General features: G+C 30.2%; 2 protein-coding genes across 3 annotated transcripts; one reads left to right on the forward strand and one right to left on the reverse strand.

Annotated features, from left to right (window-relative positions):
- Nucleotides 1-537: 537 nt before the first annotated feature.
- Nucleotides 538-4,080, forward strand: LOC106771046 (imidazoleglycerol-phosphate dehydratase). Of its 2 annotated transcripts, XM_014656931.2 has the most exons (8): nucleotides 538-839; nucleotides 926-1,050; nucleotides 1,591-1,695; nucleotides 2,011-2,103; nucleotides 2,795-2,869; nucleotides 3,041-3,103; nucleotides 3,301-3,410; nucleotides 3,814-4,080. In XM_014656931.2, exons 1-8 carry the CDS (start codon nucleotides 608-610, stop codon nucleotides 3,839-3,841), a joined length of 831 nt encoding a protein of 276 aa, XP_014512417.1. In that variant the 5' UTR covers nucleotides 538-607; the 3' UTR covers nucleotides 3,842-4,080. The 2 variants fall into 2 exon arrangements, with proteins under 2 accessions (XP_014512417.1, XP_022640366.1); XM_022784645.1 differs by lacking the exon at nucleotides 3,814-4,080 and having other exon boundaries at nucleotides 3,210-3,350.
- Nucleotides 4,081-5,747: 1,667 nt separating this feature from the next.
- Nucleotides 5,748-18,539, reverse strand: LOC106771999 (splicing factor U2af large subunit B). The gene is made up of 10 exons (XM_014658095.2): nucleotides 18,428-18,539; nucleotides 15,024-16,726; nucleotides 14,795-14,932; nucleotides 10,117-10,188; nucleotides 9,583-9,624; nucleotides 9,347-9,433; nucleotides 8,183-8,293; nucleotides 7,984-8,073; nucleotides 7,263-7,342; nucleotides 5,748-7,164 (listed from the first exon to the last, which is right to left on the reverse strand). The coding sequence occupies exons 2-10, from the start codon at nucleotides 16,590-16,592 to the stop codon at nucleotides 6,432-6,434; spliced, it is 2,922 nt and encodes a 973-aa protein (XP_014513581.1). The 5' UTR covers nucleotides 16,593-16,726; nucleotides 18,428-18,539; the 3' UTR covers nucleotides 5,748-6,431.
- Between the last annotated feature and the right edge of the window lie 5,996 nt (nucleotides 18,540-24,535).

Genomic DNA, 24,535 nt, shown 5'->3' on the forward strand with positions numbered 1-24,535 from the left:
TTGGGAATTATTTAACCTTTCTTCAACTATAGAACTTTATTGAGAATCTTCATTTTAACTTAGCCAATTTTGTCTTGTACCTCCTTTAAGATGTTCTTCATGTATTTCAAAAAGTTGAAAAATCCTATTTTTCTTTATCACTTTGATCAATTTTCTATTGACCACTTTTCACCGTTTTGTATGAAAGGAGTAAATATTTTTATTAGGCAAAAGGGTATTTTAGTCAATGGACAAACCATATGGGGTGCAAGAAGAAACTCTGAACATATGTTGGGTAAGCCCAATATTCACCCTTGACGGCAATTTCTTTTAACACCTTCTTCGGCACCTCCAAATATATGGGAAATGTCTAATTTGTCTATAAATCCGAAACATTGCCTTCTTGATTACATAATTAGATATTTCAAAAATACATTTTATATCATATATTTTTTAATATTTTTTCAGATTAGACAGTTTCAAAATGTATTTACATAATAATTTAGAAATCTAAAATATATTTTCTATTAAAAGATATATTTAAGAATGTTTTGGCATATTTTTGTGGACCAAAATCGCCCTAGAAGAAGATCTCTGCTGCTGTGCTGCAATTGTTGTTTTACTCTCAATGGAGCTATCTTCACCTCCATCTCTTCCAACATCTCCTTCATCCCTTCTTCTCAAATCTAGGGTTAGGGTTTTCCACTCTGTACCCAACCTCACGCGTTCTCCTTTCCAAGCTTTAATCTTTTCACCCAATCAACGCAATCTCACTCCAATCAACCTTCCCAGAAACGTCTCTTCTGCTGTCGTGGTGGGAGACAATGCTTCAGCTATGACGACTTTGCCAATTGATTCAGGTCAATGCAAAGCTCATCATCTTTTCTTCACTGCCTGAAATTTTGGATTTTCCAATGCGTTTGAATGATTTTTTTATCATTTTCAGATGCTAGAGTTGGAGAGGTTAAAAGGGTCACCAAGGAGACTAACGTATCAGTCAAAATAAACTTGGATGGTTCCGGGGTTGCTGATAGTAATACTGGAATTCCCTTCCTCGATCACATGCTTGATGTCAGTAATTTCAACTCAATTTTTGTGCCTTTGTGTTGCTGATGCCTTATGTTTTTGTTTTTCACATGTTCTTTTTGCTTCATTTACTTTTTATATTCCATTTTTACTGTCTGCCTTAAAATATAATATTAGATTTCAATAATTGTTCATATAAGTGGATATATCCGTGTATGGTCCACAAAATAAGTGTTGTGGGAGCTAAAGTAATTAGTTAAAGAATTATTTAGTGAATATTCTCTATAAACTTGATATTAGCTTAGTCAAAGACAACCCAAATGAGAATGCATATTGTTCTACCAAATTTGTAGCTATAATAGAATAATGAGCATGGCAATGTGAAATGAAAGAGGTGAAAACTTTGGTGTATGTCAGATGAACTTTGAACTTGTTTATAAAAGAATGTATCTCCTTAGAAAGACTTGCATTGTTAGAATCTGGTCTTGTACCTTGAAGACTAAACATTAAAGGCCTACTAAGGATGTTGAAATTATTTAATTGAGATAATAGTTATGGAAACTAAACTTGATTGTGATTTTTCAGCAACTTGCTTCACACGGGCTGTTTGATGTACACGTAAAAGCCACAGGTGATATACACATTGATGATCATCACACAAATGAAGACGTTGCCCTTGCTATTGGAACAGTATGCAAACCATTTCATGAGCTGGTTCTTTCATTCTTTTTGTTTTCTATAATAAAAATTACAAATTTTCCTTGAAACTAAAACGTGTATCACTACCCTGCATTAAAGATTTGTGTGCAAGTTATATCTTTATATAATTTTATATTTCACATTTTCCTTTCTATACAATATGGCATTTAAGTAATTACTGGTGATTTCAACGTAAGTCTTTATGGCAACAGGGATTTGTAATTACATTAGTCTTATTTTTTTTTTAAAAAAAATGAATTTATATATCATGTTAAAACTAAGAGTTGTCTATTACTACGTATTCAGGCTTTGCTGCAGGCTCTTGGTGATAGGAAGGGTATTAACCGGTTTGGCGACTTCTCTGCTCCACTTGATGAAGCCCTGATACATGTTTCACTGGTAATTTGGATACTGTTTCTAGAAATAGTGATTAATTGTTAGATAATATTTTTTTTACATTCTTACCATTTGAAGTAATCAAATCTTTCTGATAAATTTCTAGAATTTCATTTTTTTTTTCTATATTCTCTATCGAAAACATATTTTACCACAAAACAATTCAAATTGTCAAAAAATGAATTACCTTTTTAGAATTCATCATCCAAAAAACAGGGTTAAAATTTGTTTACTTCTCAGATATCGAAGCATCACACTGCTGACTGAACTTATGTTGAGGCTCATTCATTATCAGCTCTATAAGACTTGTACTCAATGCTTCGGAGTTGAAATTAGGAAGTTCTAGTGTCCAATCACTTTTATAAGCTTACTTTTCCGCTATGAATAAACTTGTTGTTTACTTAATTACTTTAGGATATCTTTTACCTCAGATTTCCCTATGTCAAACAGTTAGTTATATTAGAGCATCGCATCATAGTTAATTATAGTAGTAGATGGAGGGACAGATTTTTAGCTAGGTAGGAGAAGAAGGAATTGTAATACAATATTTTTACAATTGGGTTACAATTGGGTAAATAGAACAGTAGATAAGTTGTAAGGAGAAACTCTTGGAGGATAAATCTTTCACTTTTTGTTCATTTTCTCTCATTTCTTCTCTATTCCCCCATCATGTGTTTCTTGCACACTTTTCCAGGATTTGTCTGGTCGACCATATCTCGGTTATAATTTGGACATACCCACTCATAGGGTTGGAACATACGATACTCAGGTAGTGTAACCTGTTAAGTTACTTCATTGAAGTTTGGAATTTTATTATTGAGCTTCTGATGTTTCCATAGTTTTTTTAAATGAATCATTCATCATACTTCTTGTTCCTTTTTTCTTTCCCCGTTTATTCTTATTATTTACTAATGAATCCACTGGGTATCCCTATTTATAGTTGGTGGAGCATTTCTTCCAATCATTGGTGAACACGTCTGGTATGACACTTCACATTCGACAGGTATTAATACATAGGTTATAATCAATTATAGTCATAAATTAGCAAATATATATGTACATATATCACTATGAAAGAAATATACTAAATGTTATTGATGTTTTACCAGGGCTCTTGGATGTTTCTAGTTGATGCTTTTCTATTCCTATTGTGAAAACCTTGTAACAGAATGAACATATATATGCATTCCTCTTACACAGCTTGCTGGAAAAAATTCCCATCATATTATCGAGGCAACCTTTAAAGCTTTTGCTAGGGCTCTTCGACAAGCAACAGAGTATGATCCACGTCGCCGTGGAACCGTACCAAGGTATGTATATTACCACTGACAGCCTTTATTTTTATTTTCTTTTGGCTACTCCTTTTTGTTCTTAGTCTCTTGATGTTTTACAGTTTCTAAGTCTCATTACTTAAATGCACTATCTGCCATATTTTCCTGTGTTGTAGGATGGATTAATAACTAAAGTTACAGATATTAAGCCAAATGCTTTTTTAGCATTTTTGCAATAAAATTTAGGATTAGAGTAAGTGTATTGTTGGCTGCTAGTTTGAAAACCTTTTATATTTTTGACATTTTTTTCATAAGAAATTATATACTAATCAATTTTGTTTGTTTATATGCATGTTTTGCATTTCATTTACTATGTGTGTATGAAAACTATGGGAATTTCCTTGAATGTTGTTGTCATGTATCCATCATTTTCTTTGTGCAGTTCGAAAGGAGTTCTGTCTCGTAGCTAATATCGTCTTCTGTTGGTGGAACTTGATGTTTCTTTTGGTACAAGACCGGCCACTGTAGACAATATTGTATGTATATTCATTTTAGAAATAAAAATAATTTTGAAGTGTATTTCGCTGTACATTTTTAAATAATATTTTTACATAATTTTTAATCTCTAATCAATACTGTGTAGAGATGACACAAATATTCGTGTTTACTAGTTGATGTATCGTTTCATTAAATTGATGTATTCCAAAATTAGAGAGAGAGAGAGAGAGAGAGAGAGAGAGAAAATAGACCAAAAAAGTTGAGAAAAAAATATCATATCATAAAGTTTAATATAAATTTATTTAAATTCTTCATAACTTTACCAACTCTAATAGGTTTTTTCAATGCTAATTATTGTCCTCAAACATAGCTCAGATATTGCGCATCACATTTTTAGACAAACCAATATATCTTTCATCTACAAGTCAAAACACTAGTGAGAAATCAAACTCTCATCACATGTTTAAAAGATAATGGATCTATCAACTTTGAAGGTAAGCTATACTTGAATACTTCAAAAAGATATATATATATATTATATATATATATATATATATATATATATAAATATATATATATATATATATATATATATATATATATATATATATATATATTTGTGCCCTCTTCATTATTTAAGAAAAATATTACTTAAGAAAAATTAATCGTTTTAAAAGAGATGTCACTATGTTATTTTAACGAGTATTCTACACCATAAATACTATCATTTGTTTTTAATTTAATTTTTTCATAAATATTATTACTATAAATAATATATTTATTTCTATATTGCTAACTCCATTGTGTATCATGTTCTAGCCTTTCTATGTACATCAGCAGATGGGCAATTTTTTTTTTTTTTTTTTCTGTTTAAGAAATTCAAACTAAAAATGTGGTGCATAAGATGTCTTTTTTCTTTGGCTACAGAAGCATAAATATTATGTGTCACTAAAGACATCATCATTGAGAAGGTTCTCTGGATTCTAGGTGGAATCAATCAAGTTGCAGAAAGCATAATTTATTGAACAGAACTCATTTGAGTGGGGAACTTTGAATTTTTTTTTTTAATGTTTTTAAGACTAATAAGCAAATGCCATGCCTTGTTCAATCTTTTGAGTGGAATTTGTATGAAATAGAATAAAATAGTGACAGAGACATTACCATTTCGCCAAACCAAAATGGCCAAAAACACGTCATAGTAATTAATAAAATAAAAGGAGGGTGTTAAAGAATAGTAAGAAAGTGTACCATAAAGATCTTTGGCCAATTCTTATTTGTTGAATTATTAAAATATAACCTTTTCTGAACCTAACTCCAACTTCTGCTACATACATCATTTCTAAGCATTAACTAACCAGGAAATATAAATATTTTCTTAACTGTGTAATATGTGATCTAAAACAATCCATGAATTTGAAAGCTATTCAACCATGTCAGATTGGCTTATGTCATGAAAACTATCAGCAAACTTGAAATTAAAATACACATTGATGTAAAGTATGTGATACACTAAGCCCCCACTAAAGGATTAGTGTTGACAGATTAAAGTAAAGCATTTTTACTTAAAAGTAAGAATACTAAATATATTTCTCAACACATTCCGCCAAATTTTGAAATTTCTAATAAATATCAATCAATAAATGAAAAGACATTCAAAATAATATATTGGAGGATATGCATATACTCTCCACTTCCTTTTGGTGGTGCAATCGTGATAAAAGTTTGTCAGAAACATGACTTTCCTCTATTAGGAACTATCTTTTCTTGTCATGAATTTTCCATAACTCAGCTTTTTTCGCTCTGTGGATCATCCTACAAGTTTATATAGTATCTATCACTGTTTTAAACTATTCGGTTATGAAATTTTGATAAACTATGAACTCTGTACCAAGTGCTGCATCATTTAAAATAGTATCTTCCATGATTGAAAATATAAGCGGTTATTTCTATGAATGGAATCTTCTAACTCAATAGTGTGCATCAATCTATCTGTAAGCATGTCACTCGCAAGAGATAACTTCCAATATTCTATGTACCGTAATTGTCAAGTAAATAGTTAGTGAAAGTTTGTATTTTGTTACGGTGACAGAAGGTTAATATGTGAAAGAAACAACACAAAAAAAAAAAAAAAAAGTATGGCCCTGTGACCAACATCTAAAATAACTACGATACAACAATCAGTTTGTAACGCAAATTTAACCATGTACAGAAAATATTGCCAAAAACCATGACATCACCATCTCCAAGGCTAACAGCATTTAAAACATTTGGCACGAAATGATAATTTTCATCATGTCTGGTTTGAAAAACAAATCTTTATCAGATGGTCTGCAGCTACAAACTTGATGTATACTAAACTGCATTTTCCTCAAATCCACATTGCTCAGTTAAGCATCAGCTGGGTAAACCAGAAATTTAAAAACTGTTTGCACATTTAACAGCAGGAAGTAGGATGGCATAACCGAGCAGATCAATTAATCCGTTCTTCCACAATCATGCAAAGACAATCCGTTATATTATGTTTCATCGTATAACCAAGAGTTACCGTTCGCTTAGAAATGCTCATTTTGTGAATCTTGCTCTGTATAGACTCTGAGCAACATACTCCACTGTCACCATTCTGCCATCAAACAGTCGTCCATGCAAAGAATGTGCTGCTGAACAACATGCTTCGGCTCTTCTATACTCAACAAGAACAGAACCCGGTTCAAATACACGATCATTATCATCTTCCGTATCAGTTACCTTTTCGGGACCAACTAATTCTGAACGAGTATCACGTTCAGAAAAGCCTTCCTGAACTGCAGAAACCGTGCCTTTTGAATCCGTGTTTTCACCCACAATCTTATTTTCAATATCCACATCTGTATCGTTAGTAACCATTTCATCATCCAATTTGGGCACGTCATCGGATGTATCCTGTTGATCACATTCTTGAATGATACTAGAAGGTATGCTCTTACCGCCGACTTTTTCGACTGCAGTATCACTCACAAGGTGTTCTTGACATGATTTATCGTCAAAAACTTCAATATTTTTATCAGTATTAACACTGGTACCATCATCAACTTTATATTCTTCCAATTCTTTCGCATCATCAAATTTAACCCAATTTGTTTCTTCAGATTTGGGGTCAGTAGCCCTGTCTGAAAAACTAGATTTTGTACTAATAGAGTTGGTGTCTAGAAAAACTTTAGATTCCACTTCATTTATGACTTCACATTCTTCTAATTTGGTTGCTAAATTCTTTTCACTGCTATGCCTGACTACATTAATTGATTTAATAGTCCCAAATCTGCAAGATAAAAGGGATTTCGTACAATAAGTGTTTATACTTTATAAACTTTTAAAATAAGAATAATTCCACATGAAAAGCAAATACAGGGTTATGACCTTGCACATTCATATCGTACATCATCTAAAATTTCTTCAATTGTCATGTCAGATAGAGAGGAAATAGACTCCGCTGCGAACTATACATGTAACACAAACACAAACAAAAAGTAATCATAAAGATGTGTAATGTAACTAGAAATATAATTAAAAGGAGAAACATATATTTGATCCAAAGCGGACCCTAACAAAGATTTGTACTAAGTCCAGAGCTCCCTTTCATATCAAAAAAGATTGGTGGGAAACGGATCAGCCACGGTTTGGTGAATTGCTCTCTCAACTTGGCTTTGAATCAAGATGATTTAGATTCAGATATGAAAAGTAAGAGCTTTATTACACACAGAGCCTTCTGTCTCCTACCCAGTCTTGTAACACAATTCCAAAACGGACCCTCAACCCCTCTTCTCTGTTACTTATTTCCCCCCATTCAATTATTATTACCTTAACTGACTAATCATCAATTCTGTAAGAACTTTGGTAACAGTAACAACTGTTCCCTAGTATAAACCCCTTGCTGCGCGCCCCCCTCCCTTCCTTCTAACATAGACCTTCTGGATCGATGACCAAACAAAAACATTACATAGTGCAGTTTAAATTTTAATACTACAAGCATTTTAAAAATTAAATCCACACCATTCAAAAAAATAGGAATGGAAAAAACCCCACTGAAATTGAATGAAAATATAATAACTTCATAAAAGCTAAATAAAGGATTTTGTACCACATTTTTTATCTCTAGTACTGGTGTAGGCTTTCTGAGCAGTGGTTTTGCATGCTCCGGAATCCCATAAGACGGTTCGCCAGCATTTTCCTGGAGTATTTTTATTTCATTTAAAAATGTGGTTCTACTTCAAAGAAACCAAGGAATCGTACCCAATAATTAGAGTGAGACTATAGGGACCACTAGATGATGAGGTTACCAAAGGTGATGATGCATCAGGCATTGCCTGAACAACTGTAAGTACTTCCCCTCCCAGCTTCATACCATTCATACCAGCACAAGCTTTGACGGAAACAGAGTGATCCGAATACTGAACACAGTTTGATCAAATCAATGTTCAATAGAACATATGCAAAAGGAAAGAGAACTAAAGTATATAACAGTACACATTAGCTTTCAGATTTTGCTTCATCTTAGAAATGAAAAAGATACTGAAAAGAAGAAAAAAGTGACAGCTTTCGCATCATAGATAAGAGAGAGCCATATACGCCCAAAATCATAAAAACCAAATCAAATAACAACCCAATCGAGTTTAATTTTTCGCTTAAATTTGGCTCTTCTAAACTGAGGATGCACTTTAAAGGAATAAGTTAAAAGCTATTATTAAACTCTTCGAACTTCATTTTGAGTAAAAGTTATAACTAAAGCACATTGTGCACTATAGTCAAAAGCCCTAGAACCACATAATGGGTTTTTATCTGCCAAAAGCCATAAACAGAATGGCTCAGTCAGTACTCTTTCCAGGATGTGGGAAAGAAGCTGCATGTATAAAATTGTGCGCACCTATAATAAATCAAATCAACCCAAAACCAGCAGTTTAATTAGGTTAGTTTTGATGATTTAATTTGTCTGAATTACTATGAAAATCCAAATATTGATTTGAGGTTTTCAAAACCGTTTAATAGGCTCAGAAAAGGGATGCCGCAATTATCTTCTTAAAATGACGGTGAAACTTCACAATAGAAGCTTCAAAAGGGAGAGAAATAGCTGTATCAGTGGTTGAAGTCTCTTTTCCATGGAGACATCCCACCCTGCAGGGGATAAAGTATTTCTTCGTTTCTTCACACTTGGGTTGAGACTAAATTTGTAAATATGTTGATGAAAGTACACAACAGAAAGAGGATTTTAGAAAATAAAATATAAATAGACAAAGTTGAGAAAAGAAATATTACAAATGAAAAATCCAAATACCTATCACAATTCGTCATTCTAATTTCTAACAGATAAGTATGTACAAACGGACCCTTGAGCCACTTGGGCTTCGCTCAGGTCATTGTCTGGCAGTAAGTGTAAATTCTAATATTTCCATTGTACAGAAGGTAAAAATTATTAAAAGATCAATACGGAAGAAATGCGGCATTACCTCCAGAAAAGCACATGATGCATTGTTGGCGTTGGTTTCAAAGTGGTAAGCCTTCAAAGATCCAAACGCACTAGCAATCTCCATAAGCTGAAAAGAAATTAAACAATTAAATAGGCCTTAGTCATCACACGAAAGATAAAGTAAGGACATTTAGTTATTAGATGGAGTTCCAAAAAACTCAGGTCGCCAAGTTAAATTTTGAAAACGAATTTTTCGTTTCATTTCTTAATTATTACCATCTCAGAAGAAAGAAGGTTTGAAATTCCACCAATGAAGATCTGCCACAACATAAAGAATGCAATCATTAGACAAACAATTAATTGAGCTATAAAGTAGAAAAAAGGAAAGCACACATATAGTTGAATTAGAGTACCAGAGTCGAAAAATTAAAAACTTGGATGGGACAATGTGAGCCATTAAAAGAGTCAAAACCAGAATACACTTAAAGCTATTAAGTCAGGAAAAAATAACTGAGCAGACAACATAACAGGCGAAGAAGATCCTTCAAATAAACAAACCAGTTCGCAACAAATAGTACCAAGTTATTTTGTCGACATAACAGTTACAAGTTTGATGAAGGCACTAGTTACACAAGTTAGACCAAAAGGGAAACTAGATATAAATAAGCTCATTAACACTAAAATGTAAGAACAAATTAACTTATACTAAAATAGTTAGATTAAGATGAATTATATAGGGTGCTAAGCAACAAATAGCATCCAGATTGACACTTACACATGAAAGTAAAAATTATTGTTTTACATGCATACCTTGTGAGGTGAATCAATTACAACATCACTTATTGTGACGCTAGCATCCATTGATCTCTCTGGTTCACCAGTCTGCATGAAAATAGCAATTGTCTGAAAACCTGCTACATGGATGATAACCACAATATACCTTAGAATGGTAAGGCTAACACAAAGGCATTAGTTTGTAATAATATCTTGAGTGATAGAGAAAAACAAAATTAAGATCAGTTGACATTAACCATACTTTAAAGATGAATGTAAGCAACATAATTAACGTGACAAAAAATATAAAAACATAAAAGATCATCCACCTACACAAGATACTGCTCAGACCTTCTCAGATCAGAAATTAGCCAAATAAATTAGTACCTGACACCTATGCAACCCAAAATATTGTACATTTAATTTATATTGTTCGTTAGAGAAGTTGTTCCACATACACGTACAATAAATATACAATGCAACACATAAAATGATTCTTCTTTCAGAGGTTAGAATCCTCATAAGAGGAACCCAGAGATCAAAAGATGTCAAATAACAAGATATTTCTTTTGTTTTTCCAGGTGATTGAGGTAAAAACAAGCTAATAAAATTCAAGATGATTTTTCCTTACAAATACTGCCTTAAAAGGTACCAATTAATCAGCATTTCCACATTTCAGATCATTCATACCACCCATAGTAACTTCACATAGCACACCAAGAAGAAAAGAACATGTTCCAACACTTGAATAGTTTATTCTTTTAATGCAGTTCAAAAGCAAAGACCACCTTCACACAAAGGGTCATCTATGAAAGAAATTAAGACAAAATTGAGACCTCAATCTACCAGAACCAAAACATTATCATTTTTTGTCATGCATGTATGTGGCATGGGGAAATACCCTGCAAAACAGCATACTTGATTTGCCATAAAATCAAATGATCTTGGGATCATAACAAAATTAACAGAATTACCATCAAAGCACCCTCCAGCAATGAAGTTACACAAGTATATTCAACCTCCAAAAGGATGCCATGTAAGGATGGAATACCAGAGGACTGCTTAAAAGTTAGAACATTTTTCATTCCTTTAAGCTTAAGTAATAGAGACATAGCATTGATGTATTAAAATTGACTACAGTGAGAAAAGAACCATTTAGATTAATATGTAGACACTCCAAATCAATGCTTTAAGCGATATATGTGCTGTGTCAAATGATAAAAACTGATGCACATAAAATATTATGTGAAAGTTGAGAAGATACGGAGTAAAGAATGGTCAATCCACCTCATCTAAATCAATCAAGGATGATGTTTTTAGAAAGCAACATAAACCAAATTTTCAAGCCTTGGGATATTCAATATGATGATAAATCAGGATCCACGGAAAAGAACAAAACAGGCCCTGGAACCGCGAGTGACATAAGAAAGTCGGAAATAACTTGCAACCCATAGCACTTACATGCTGAACTCGATAGAACAAACAAAGCATGAGATCATAAATAGCATTGTCAGGGCAGCCTAGAACAATAACCCTGAAACATTGGCCAGCTAAATCCTGGTAACGCATCAAACTTGCCAATACACCTGGAAGTCTTCTTAATTAGGAGTCAGCTTCATCACCATCCAGAATGTGTATTACGAAATACCCCATATAAACATCCTATTTAAAAGATTCCAATACTAGGGTCAGAAGATATCTCATAAAATGGAACAAGCAGATCACTCCATGTGAATTATAAAGCTCTTGAAGCTACAGAAGCAGTTTCTAGCATTTGGTTATGAACAATATGAATTTATTGTCCAAATGTCCAAGAAACCTATCACTAAAAATGTCATGAAACACAATACTAGATTAATAAAGTACACCCTCCCAGCATTACCCAGAGGACTGGAATCGTGTTTCAGGCAAAGTTGAGATTTAAGCCTTCAAGGCTGAGGACAAGACAGCCTCTAAAAGTTAGCACCTACTGACACAAGATTCTTCAGCGACAACAAAATTAAACTAGGAGGTTCTTTTCTAATGATTATAATTTTTATCATTTTTTTATATATGAAAAAATTAGGATCTAGTACTCGTTATATTTCACACACAAAAGAAAATTAATTTGCAACCAATACAATATTGCCCACCTCTAATCAGAATAATATTCTTGAATTCCTGGCAAGCACTGGATATGTCCTTCAACTTTAAGCACCTTTTTATCATCTGCTATGAAAATTAGGAAAATTGGGTGTACAAGATTTTGTGCCATGGTGCTGTTTATGCAGTCATTAGGAGCATTAGGTTGGAGTAGAATTCTCCAATTACTGAGAATTTTTTTTCTCAAAACTTGCCTGGAATTGGATTAGGTATCTTTGGTATTCAGCACACAGCTATTCCAAGGAAATTGATCTTTCTAGCATAGAGATCGATTGGGTAGATTTACTAGTTTATTTATAAGTTTTTTCTATCACAATTAATTCTCCCCCTAAACTATTTATCCTGCTACAGAATAGACGTACTAAACAAACATTACCTCCAAAAATAATATAGCTTGAGATGGGATATATGGAACAATGGCTTAGCTAAGAGAAAGAATGTAACAAAATTCATCTTTAGAAAGGCAAGCCAATTTGACATATTTTGCAGGATAGATAAACTAAAACGTAAAATTCTCATGTTTTAGTTTATCTTAAAAGATCTTCATATCCAAGACACAAGCAAAATCAAACAGCTGAAAGGAAAAACTATTTGGGTCCACATTTTAAGCTAAAGAAAATAGAAATAACTTAATAGCTCAAATTAGTTGCATTTCCATAACAGAATCCTGAGAAAACATACATTATAATGATTGAGTCGTTACTTTTAGATATACATACAAAACATCCAACATAAATTTAGAGCACATAAACGATAAGATGCAATGAAAGTTTATACATGCCCAGCCCAGGTATCTGTTGCTTTGTGGACAGAAACTAGAATATAAAAACAGGACTGTCTGACCAGCCTAACAGTATTTCAATTAGAAAATATTAAAAAGTTCAGTAACTATGTGCATATTAAACGAGTGGACAGCCTTAGGAGATGGCCAATAACTTGAACCATCACTACATTCAGTTATGATAGGAAAGTCAATAGTGGGAATAAAAACTATGTTACCTAGGAATTAATTTGTAGTTGAAAGTGGAAAAGATCAATTACATATTACACGTAGCACATAATCTTCATCAAGGAGATACATCTAGACCTTTCTAAACAAGAAAAGTTTACATAATCTCAAATCATAAAAGTAAATCCTTCTCTAAGAAAACCAAACCATTAATCTGGGTCCATTAAACTACTTCTGGGAACCAATGATGAAAACTGCCTATCAAATTCTAAAGCCTGCATAGGTCTCTGTCAGTATGACAACATACAATCCAATGATTCATTGATTATAACAACCTATAACATAAAATATCTAATAGACCCTTCGGTGCTAGGGCATATATGAAACAGTTCCTAAGGGATGGGAAGTAGAGAATCAGCTTATATGGAGAGAGGAAGACAGAGTAGTGAATATTCAATTGTAGCATAACAGGATGCTTATCTAGCAGTGACAGCGACAAATGAGTAGGGAAGAGGGATTTTGTTTGGAGGGATGAAATAAATGAGAGCAGACACAGGAAGCAGTTAGACAAGAAATTTTGTAATAGTTTAGGTAGAGATGTAGGCAAACCCTCAAAAAATCAGTATATGCTTCTATATTTTCTTTCTTTAGTGTTACCAGGTCAGTTTTCCCTATTATAAGGAGCTACACTCCATTGTTTCTCATAAAACATCAGGTCCTATCAATATCAATTTCTGGAGTGGGTTCTTCACAGTTTGAAATAGAAAGGCAGAGCCTTTGCAAGAAATTGATGCTGCAAATCTGGTTCCTCTGAAGATTAATTGAGTGAAAAATGCAGTTTGGTAATAATTGGAAATTTACAAAATTGATTACCATGAAATTACAGAAAACACAATCAAATATTTATATTTCATTCATAAATGCACATACAATAGGAACCATACACCTAGGTTTTAATTTTCCGTCATCCTACAGACAAACTACCAGCATACCAGGTGTCTACAAAAGCAAGTCAAATTAATGTAACATTAATTTGAAATATGGGAAAGAGATAGTGCTGCATATATTTCATTTCCCTTCTATAGGCAATAGCTTCTTAATATTAAAAACAACCATATATTATTCAGAAAATTCCACAAGTTCATTCGTTAAAGGATAAATTGTCCAAATACACCCAAAATTGATCATATCATAAAATTCAATAAACCTATAGATATAAACAAAAAGTATGGAAGAATGCACAAGCATAATAATTGAATCTTTTCAAATTGAAACAGCACTATCATCACAACAGCAATAAGCAAACCAAAATCAAAGGAAAAAGATACTACTAGATTAAAAGCAGGTACAGGTAAGCAAAGTAAGTGGTGGTAAGACAAATTCCATGGTTTGATCCAATAGTTATCTATAAATGGTTGCATAATTTTTTTTTAGTAAATTAAGAACATTTTGGTAGAGTAAACATTGAAATCTAATATCTACAATCTAAAATGAAGTATAATAAAAAAATTCAATCCAAGAGAAAAAAAAAATATCAAACACATCAATAGCTATTATATTAACAGTCTTAGTTCTATTATACAAATAAAAGAATGGATGAGTGGATAAGGTTTTCAATCTTACTGCAACTTCAACATAGTCTTTGGGTCGTCTAATTTTCAAAATGGAGCCAAATAGTGTACTGCCATCGAAAGAAAGGGCAGATGATGCATCCTCAGCTGTAAGGAATTCTACAAGAGCTTGGCCCCTATCTTTATGCAACTGCACAAAAGAAATACATGAACAAATTCAAACGCATTTTTTCATAAGAAAAGGGAAAGCTAAATTTTCATATTTTACACTACAGACTCACAACGCAGCTGATGCACGGTTGAGCTTGCTGGATATGATTTACCCGACCAGAGAGTAAGAGGTTATTGAAGCAATCCATCACAGCTTTCTCAGAGGCAGAAGCAGGTAGATTCTCAAGATAAAGCCTTCTAATAGGCCGGGTAGCTTGTGTCAATTGGACAGAATCAATATTGGAATTTTTCCCAGTTGATACATCATTTAGAAAAGATATTGGTCGTCGCTGCACAAGGGCTAGATCAAGAGAATTGGTTGACACCACTCCATGCATGTTGGACAACACAGCACCATTTGATAATAGAAAACTTGAAGAAACAACAGTGGGAGAAGGATTATTTGCTCCTACAGGGGGTAGATCCCATCCAGCACGTTTCTTCTCAAGAGAGTGCTTAGATGGGGAAGGAGTCTTAACAGCAGCTTCACTTTTCCTCTTCCTCGGAGAATAGCCACCCAGTCTACTTGTAGAGCCACCATGACGACGATGGTGACTACTTGAACCATTAGTTGATACTCTACTTTTATCAATATCAGGATGCTTTTTTCTAGAACTATCTTTCAAAGAATGCATAGAGGACTCTTTACGCTCTCCATCTTGATAAGTACGTTTTTGCTCCCTTGGTGGAAAAGAAGGTGGCCTATCCTCACGCTCTCGACTTCTTGAACGTCTCCTCTTTGCTGTTAATTCTTCATAATGTGACTTGACCTTAGCCCGCCTCTCCTTCCTTTCATAACTGTGCATGCTATGATGTTTCACAGTATCATGTTTCTTGGGTGTACTCATGTCTTGAGTTTCATCATCTCCATTTTGGTATTTTCTCTTGGTTTCCCTTGCATATTTTGCCCTACCACCTGCATGCTTATCCTTATCTGATTCTCTATAATGCTTCTTTTCAGGCACTTCTTCAGAGTTATTGCTTAACCACCTTTTCAATCTCCAGCTATTATCTCTATCACTATCATGCCTCTTTTCGATAACATACTCATTAGGATTCTCATCCTCTTTAACATGGTTTTTTTTCTTTATTTTCCTTTCAGGTTTTGGTCTATTTGCTTCCACATAACTATCCCTATCTCTTGAATGCTTATTTCCAGCTTTATACTCAGAACTTTCATGAATTTGCTCATTTTTTCTATGACCAAACATCTCTTTCTCAGTCTTTTCTTTGGTTATCTTGCCTTTATTATATAATCCAGCACTTGATTTAGTTTCCAAATTATGGTTAGCCCTACCTTTCACTTCAATTAAATCGTCTTCCTTTACATATGTGTTTTGAACCTTCTTTCTAGAACTTACTTTCACATATTCCTCAGAAGCATGTTTCTCCCTGCCGAAGGATGAGCTTTTGTCATGTTTATGGATCCTGGCAGACTCAAAATGATCATCAATTTTCTCTGAAGAACATCCAAGTGTGCGGTCTTTAACATTTTCAAGCAGTTCTTTGTTTCTTCTTCTAAGCATAATCTCTTCAAAACTAAATGGCCTTGTACGGGCTGCACTCCCTTCATCACAATTATCCCCAGAAAGCTTATCACTTTTTCCATGCTTACCCTTTGCACGATTAGATTTGCTCATCTTGTATGATGCAAACCAAATATTACAAAAGACATTAATCACATCCCGACTAAGAGATTAGTAAGGAGAGCGCCAGTGAAGGAGTGTATTGAAAACTTAGAATTAAAACCATCGAATGATAGATTATACTGTTCCTGTACAAGCCAAAAAAGGAAAGACAATGACATCACAACCACAAACATGAAACCATATGTAATAATTCATTCAACTGAATGGAAAACAGAAAGTTCAGTTCAAGCATTAATATGTTCAAAAATTCTGTCTAATAATGTTATGAAGGAATGATTGACTACAAAATGAATATACTATAAATCAGCCTCCTCTAAAGTGAGCAAGTCACATTTGAGAGCAAAATGGGTAATCGCAGTTGTCGACAAGAAAAATAAGAGTTGATGTTCCGTATACATGCATTACATATAAATCAAACATGTGTAACTGAAACTCCTCACTTTACCCTGACTCATTTTAGAGGAGCCAAGCTAGAATAGTCTATAGATTTGTTACTTAAATTGATCCAATCACTAGAGGATATGTTTGTTTGTCAGTAATGCACAGTGCATAATAAATAACAAACTGAAGCTAACTATAGCAGAATAAAACCATATAAAAGAAATACATAATTCACCAGATTGCAAACTTTTGTGGGTCCTAGGGCACAAAAGGCATAATTTAGTGAATAGCATAAAAGCTTGTTAGTTTTAAAGTTTAATAGAAGAAAGAGACCAATAAACAAAAGCACTAAGATTTTTATGTTTAAAAAAGCCAAATGTGTCTTAGTATTGAGTGCTACCCAAATAAGCACAAAGAAGATGCAACAACATAGACCAAAGCTTTTCCCCACACAAGATTTTAAATCCTTTTAATGGTGTTACTGAGAATTTTCTTGATTTTGTGTAGCTAGTCTTGCCATACAAATTCTTTTACCTTAAGAGACATCTTTTCACAAATACACTGAAACCATTCCTTTATTTCATCCAAGATACCTAAATATTGTGACGAGTAGATAGCCACCAATTTTCACCTCCAAAACAATGCTAGTACATTTCTTGTTGAACTTGCATTTCACTATGCATAAGGAGTGGGTGTGATTAGCATTACAATAAACAACCACAAAATCCTTATCTTATCCCACTAAAAACATCCGATACATAAAACGTACGACACCATTAGACTCAACAAAATAGCTTGGCATTCTAACAAATAAAACTTACTACATTTCTTTGGAATTGTAACAATTAACAAAATCAAGACGAAAAGTGTGTGATTGACATAGCACTAGTACTACTTTCTTTTTTCGTTTAACCTTTTAAAATCAACTTCTTACATTTTCAGGAACCTCAAGTTCCTGCTCTGGAACACCTTGAAACTACTTATTCATACATACTCATAAGAAGGGGAAGTCCTATCACAGCGGTAAACTTACGCCTTCCCAAATCCATAAATAGTCTCTTTGCATATGCAACGATTACAATTACCCTCCCTCCGTAATAGCCTCGCTTTTCTAATACATACTCAGCAATCACTATAATTTATTTTCTCACTTGGAAATTGAAGTTAAACTCATATAAGCATTTTCGTGTTTCCCTTCAATAACCTAATCTATGACCTTAATATGCTGGATACGATTGCATTACTCCTCAATCCCATAAACTAGAGTTTGTGCTTCCCTCTAAAATACGCGGTACCATGCGAATCCCGTAACCTAAATAAAAAGGTGCTATTGCGAATCCTGTAACTTGCTAAACTTCACCAGCAACGTATAACGGTATAACCAAAACCTAATATTGAAAATTCGAAAAATGCTACGGCGCAAAGAGAGGGAGAAGAGAGAGAACCTGGGTAGAGAAGAGTGAAGGCGCGGCTGTCTACGACGGAATAGCGGCGGCGTGGAGAGTGAAAATGAAATGTAAGAGCAGTGGGTTATCTGAAATCAAGAAATAGTATTTCCTCGTCTCATCTTCTCCTCTTATTTCGAAAAGTAAAAAAATAAAATAAAATAAAAAATATTATATTATATTATATTATATTTACATATAAATATAAAGAAAATTTACTTCGTATATAAACTTATTAAGAGAGTAATGTTATTATATATCATAATTTTTGTAAAGTTCATCTTTTGATTAAAAGTTTTCATTACATATATTATATTTGCCAAATTTTATATCAATTTAGATTTATTTATATTACATCCTTTATGTGATGTGTATTTTAAAAATATACTAAAATAAAAGTTATTTGATCAATTCACTATTATAATACAATTTTTAATAAAATTTAACATAAATAATTATGATGATGTAAAAATTATGTAAAAAACGAATAAATATGTGTAAATAGAATAAATAAATAAATAAATAAATAAATATATATATATATATATATATATATATATATATATATATATCGTTCTTATAAAAAGAGTAAATATTTAATTTGGCTCCTTTTTTGTTTTTTCTTAAATATTATTCATAATATCATATAACAGCATTCAGCAAAATGCAAAATATACTTTGCGACTGTTCTCGAAAAAGTTATAAAAATTTATAAACAAATATTATTATCTATTATCTATTATAATATTTACTTTATTATTTATTTTTATTTTATTGAAAATTATTTAAAATATTATTTTTTAGTTATTTAATATTATTAATTTATATTCTTTTCTTTATTTTCATGTCAAATGTAATTTAGTTTTTTATTTATAACTTAGATTTAAAGGGTGGTCATTTAATAAAATTAAATATAAAAAATATATTTTACTTTTATTTTCAAAATTATTATATAATAAATTATATCTGATAATATAAATTTTTAATAATGTTATTTAACAATTTTACCTCAAAAAAAGTATCAATAAAATATTATAATTAATTTTTTATTAAATTATAATATAGATTTTCTGTTGAATATTTTTCATATTTTTAATATGTAAAAATTAAATTGAAATCTATTATTTATTAAAATATAAGAAAAAATAATAGCAAATTTATTTTCTTTTTCGTATTTGTTTTGTTGAAAATATGTCGTAGTCATTTGACATTATTAATTTTATGTTTTTATTTATATTAATGTCATAGTGAATATTTAATTTATCTATAACTTATATTTGAAATATTAATTTTTTATATTTTTTTCATGATTTTTAATTACGGAGTCATTTAATAAAATTAAATATAAAGAAATATATTTTAATTTTAAAATATACGTAGAAACAAGTTCTTACAATTTGAAAATGTTTCCTTTCCATTTTATGAGATTTTTTTTTTACTTTTTTATGATATTTATCATTGTTAATTTGTTACTTTGGTTCTGCGTAAATATGTTTTAGAAAATATATTCCAATTTGTCTTTTATTAATAAATTTAGTACATTTTTCTTTTATTGGAGAATTATCTTATGGTGCTATAGAATTCAAATGTAACCATTTCAAATATGATCATAAGTGTTATAATAGACTTGATAATCAAACTTTAAAAGTTTTACGTATATAAACAATGTAAAATCCAATTTTTTTTTTACCAAAAAAATATAGAAGTTAATAAAAACCAAAAGAAATATAGGATTTCAAATTTCTACAACTTAATTATTTTTTTCAAATGCTTTCAAAAAACTCCAAAGCGCATTTCTATCACACATATTTGTTTCCAATTATATCTTTATAAATATATGTTCTCATATAATAACAATAATTATATGGTTATTGTATAAATAAAAGAATGAGCTAACATGCTAAATATCATTCATAAAACAATCTTAAAACTATGACTACACATGATCCATTTGAAAGTACAATCTTGACCATTTGGATTAAGTATTGATGTAAAATCTTGGGAGATCGTGTATTTATGATAGCCTCTATTGTTCTTATAGAATCATTTTCAATGCAATACACTATACTACACACAAAATTACTTCGGTAACATTTATGGCCAAAACAAAACTAATATTAAGGGTGGTTAAATAGAACTGAACTGCACTATACTACTAAAATATGTATTTAACTAAAAACTAATTTGTCTCAAGTGAACTGTAAAACAGTTCAGACAAACTGAACTGTTTTTTGTTTTGTCAAACTGGACTAAAGTGAACTATACTAAATGGTATTAAACTACAATATAAACTGAATTATTAACTATACTAATTTTAAATTAAATTGTACTAATTTTAAACTGAATTGTATTAGTTTTTAAACTGAATAGTATAGCAATACATATTTTTTTTAATTGAAATTTATTTTAATATTTATTACAAATTAATTTTTTAATCATTTGATATTATTATTTTATATTTTATTTATAATTCTTTTATTATTATATGTGTATGAAAATTATTTTATTATTCATTTATTTATTTTATTTTTTTTTATTTTTTATTTTTTTATATATATTTATTTTGTCATGAATATTGTTTTACTTTTATATTTTAATTTTTTTATTTATATTTTTTATATATGTATATAATTTATTTTATCTTTTTATCTACTTATTTTATTTTAAAATAATTTTTTTATTTATATTTATTTTGTTGCCTCATAAAATTTTTTTATTAATCAATTATTTATTATTTATATTTTATTATGTAAAAATTAAACTAATATTTATTAATTATTATTATATAATAAAAGATGATACTAGAAAAGTTACTTTTAACAGACGTTTGTTAACTTTTTTGTCATTTGATATTTCTATAATATTAATTATTTTTGCTATATTACTATTATTTTATGATATTTCATTATAGTCATTTAATAAAATTTAACGTTAAAAATATATTTTAATTTTAGTGTATAAAATACTGTCATTTAAAAATAATAATATTGATATTTATTTTAAAATAAGTTGATTTTTAAAATAAATAATTGTTTTAGTGTGTGCGCTTACACACATTTTAATATTATTAAAAAAAATTTAACATATTTTTACATATTTAATAATATATTAAAGAATATAATATATTTAAAGTAATATTATTTTATATAGTCGTTTTTTTCTTTTAAGATTTCTATTACTTAATAATTTAATAAAATTAAATTTTAAAAAAATATATTTTATTTTTATTACTTAAAATAATATTATTTAAAAAGTAATATATGTTTATTGATAAAAAAATATAAAAATTTGTGATAAAAAATTGTCTTAAAAAATTAATTATTAATTTTTTATGTGAGCAGTTTTTTATTTATTAATATTCTATTATTAAATAATGTTTTCTTGGTAAGACGTTGAACTAGAACTAGAGAAGAGTAAAAAGTAGATAGAGTTCTCGTAGCTATATTGAACTTTTAGTAAAAGTATATAAGTTTTTTTTAGAATAATATAATATAATTAACTATAGTACAATATAAATGAGTTATTTTTTTCCAACCCTAGTTCATATACTAGAACCTCATATTCCTCTCACTACACACATAATCTTTTTCTACTTGAGACTGAATGATCATTAGAGTATCAGTAAAACTTCCAATATCAAGACTCCCATGTCAACGCATGCACTAACAAAATTCTACATAGAATCTCTCCAAATATTAAAATTATGTCAAACATATATATGCTATCACAGAATATATATTCTCGAGACGAGATCCTTGAAATATGCATGTGGAGGTATTATATTTATATTTTTCTAATTGAGGAAAATGATTGTTAATATTATAATCTCAAATTTGAGTTTGGAGTTTTGTCATAATGTTGTTTTTAAAAGTTTTTGATAGGAAGAGATGTATTTAAATTATTTTTAATCTTAATTTTTAAGTGGTGTGAAATTATTCAATATATAGAAATTAATTAATATTTAATTAGGCTTGAATAAATATATTTATGAATATTGCTAATTTTTAGAATAATTAATAATTAAATTTAATATAATTTTACTTTATTTAAGGATAAAAATAATTTAAAATTGTATTAGTTTCACTCCTCAAATAAAAGGTATTTTAAAGTAGCCTCCTCTGCCAAATAGATTTAGTTTAAATGCTTTGTGATTTAAGTTCAAAGTGAGTGTAGGTTTTCACTTGAGTTTTTGGTAATGTTCTTATATTTTTAAAGACATGAAGGGCAACACCAAAAATCCCAATTGATCTAAATTTATATTAATTTAAATTCTCCAACTTGGCTTGTTGATATATAAGATTAATCGTTAATAAAAAGTTTCCAACCTTCCTTCATGTAGTTATATTTTGACCAAAAGCAACAAAAACACAAGATTTTTCACATTGTGTGGTAGTTAAGATTGCTTCACCAAAAAGGAAGTTGACTTTATACCAGAAGACATATGTTGTAAGAAAACATTATTTTGATTAATTTCTATTGACTGGGAATTACAAAATATGGTGAATCTTTATAGCTTATTTAATGATTTTGTAATTTTTTAATGAAATTTATTCCATAAGAAAATGTTAGAAAAGAAGTGCTCTTATGAAATTTTTTTAATCAATAAATATAAGTTGTTCTTTAAACACTTTCTAAATTGTTCTATTTTAAAAATTATAAAATAGATATGTCAAAAATCTTACATAAACTAAATATAAACAAATTTAATATATTGGTTCATCGATTTTCATAACACTTATAAAACCATGACTAAAAAGAAAAACATGAAATAAAACATTTCTATAAGTTAAATTAGTTAACAAATTTCTTCATCGAATTGAGAAAATGTGGTAAATGTGAAAAATGACATCATGGTGGCGTCAAGATCCCGTTAATGGTGGCTCTGTAACCTAATATATGATAATGAAACTCCCACATAACATGTCACTACACATGAATTAGGAAGAAGAAGACCATAGAAGTTGTTTGTAGTTGGATATACAGAACAATAACTGTTTATATTCTTTCTCCAATTATATGCATAGTTGACCTTTCTCGTAAATTAATTCATAGTCAAATTCAATAATTGCAACTTCAACACTTCAACAAGAGTTTTACTTACTCTTTTAATCACACTTTTGCAACTAATCTGACATTTTTTAGCAGTGGTTTGCTTTGATACGTTGGTTTGTGTGTATAAAACATAGTTGTCTTGTCCGAAAATTGTAAGAATATAAAGACTTAAGCTCACTCAAAAGATTAATATATACCTTTTAGTATATTAAATAAAGCTTATAATATATCTTACATGTTTAAATAATAAGATTATTATCTCTCGATAATTTCATATTTTCCACCTCATTATTGATGTCATATTTTGAATGCTCTCACTGTGAACCCTTCAGTGGGACTTAGTGTATCCCATGCTTTACTTCAATTTGTCAGCAAAATTATAATAATATTAATAGTTTTCATGACTTAAGCCAATTTCACATCAAATTATTGGACAAACTTTCCAATTCATAAGGTGTTTGAGATATAATATATATACATATATTAGGTTGAGAAAAGGTTAGGTTTTAATGATTGAACGGGGAAAGATGTGTATGGTAGATTTTCTTACTATTTTATAGCATTTTCTTTTATATTATGTTATTACTTAGTATGGCATGTTTTGGCCATTTTGGTGTGGCCAAATGGTATTGTCTCTATCACAATTTTATTTTATTTCATACAAATTCCACTCAAGATATAATAAGCATGACATTTGCTTATTGGTGTTGAAAATTAAAAATCAATTTTAAAGTTCTCCACTCAAGTGAGATTCAATAAATTATGCATTTTGCAACTTGATTCATTCCACCCAGAAGAACTTTCTCAATGATGATGTCTTTTAGTCACAACATATATTTATGGTTTTGTGGCCAAAGAAAAATAAGAACATCTTATGCACCATATTTTTAGTCTGACTATTTTAAACCGAAAAGAAAATAATAATTGTGCATCATGAAAACTTTTATAAACATGATGAGAATATTGTGTGTGTATATATATATATATATATATATATATATATATATATATATATATATATATATATATATATATATATATATATATATATATATA

Source organism: Vigna radiata, chromosome 8 (assembly GCF_000741045.1).
Source record: "Vigna radiata var. radiata cultivar VC1973A chromosome 8, Vradiata_ver6, whole genome shotgun sequence".
NCBI classification, from domain to species: Eukaryota; Viridiplantae; Streptophyta; class Magnoliopsida; order Fabales; family Fabaceae; genus Vigna; species Vigna radiata.

Coding starts and splice junctions, on each gene's coding strand:
- LOC106771999 (XM_014658095.2), bottom strand. CDS start 16,592: ATGAGCAAATCTAATCGTGCAAAGGGTAAGCATGGAAAAAGTGATAAG. Junction 8,074..8,182: donor CTGATGCATCATCACCTTTG/GTAACCTCATCA, acceptor AAAATACTCCAG/GAAAATGCTGGCGAACCGTC. Junction 7,165..7,262: donor GTACGATATGAATGTGCAAG/GTCATAACCCTG, acceptor TTTATCTTGCAG/ATTTGGGACTATTAAATCAA.
- LOC106771046 (XM_014656931.2), top strand. CDS start 608: ATGGAGCTATCTTCACCTCCATCTCTTCCAACATCTCCTTCATCCCTT. Junction 1,051..1,590: donor TCCTCGATCACATGCTTGAT/GTCAGTAATTTC, acceptor GTGATTTTTCAG/CAACTTGCTTCACACGGGCT. Junction 2,870..3,040: donor TTGGAACATACGATACTCAG/GTAGTGTAACCT, acceptor CCCTATTTATAG/TTGGTGGAGCATTTCTTCCA.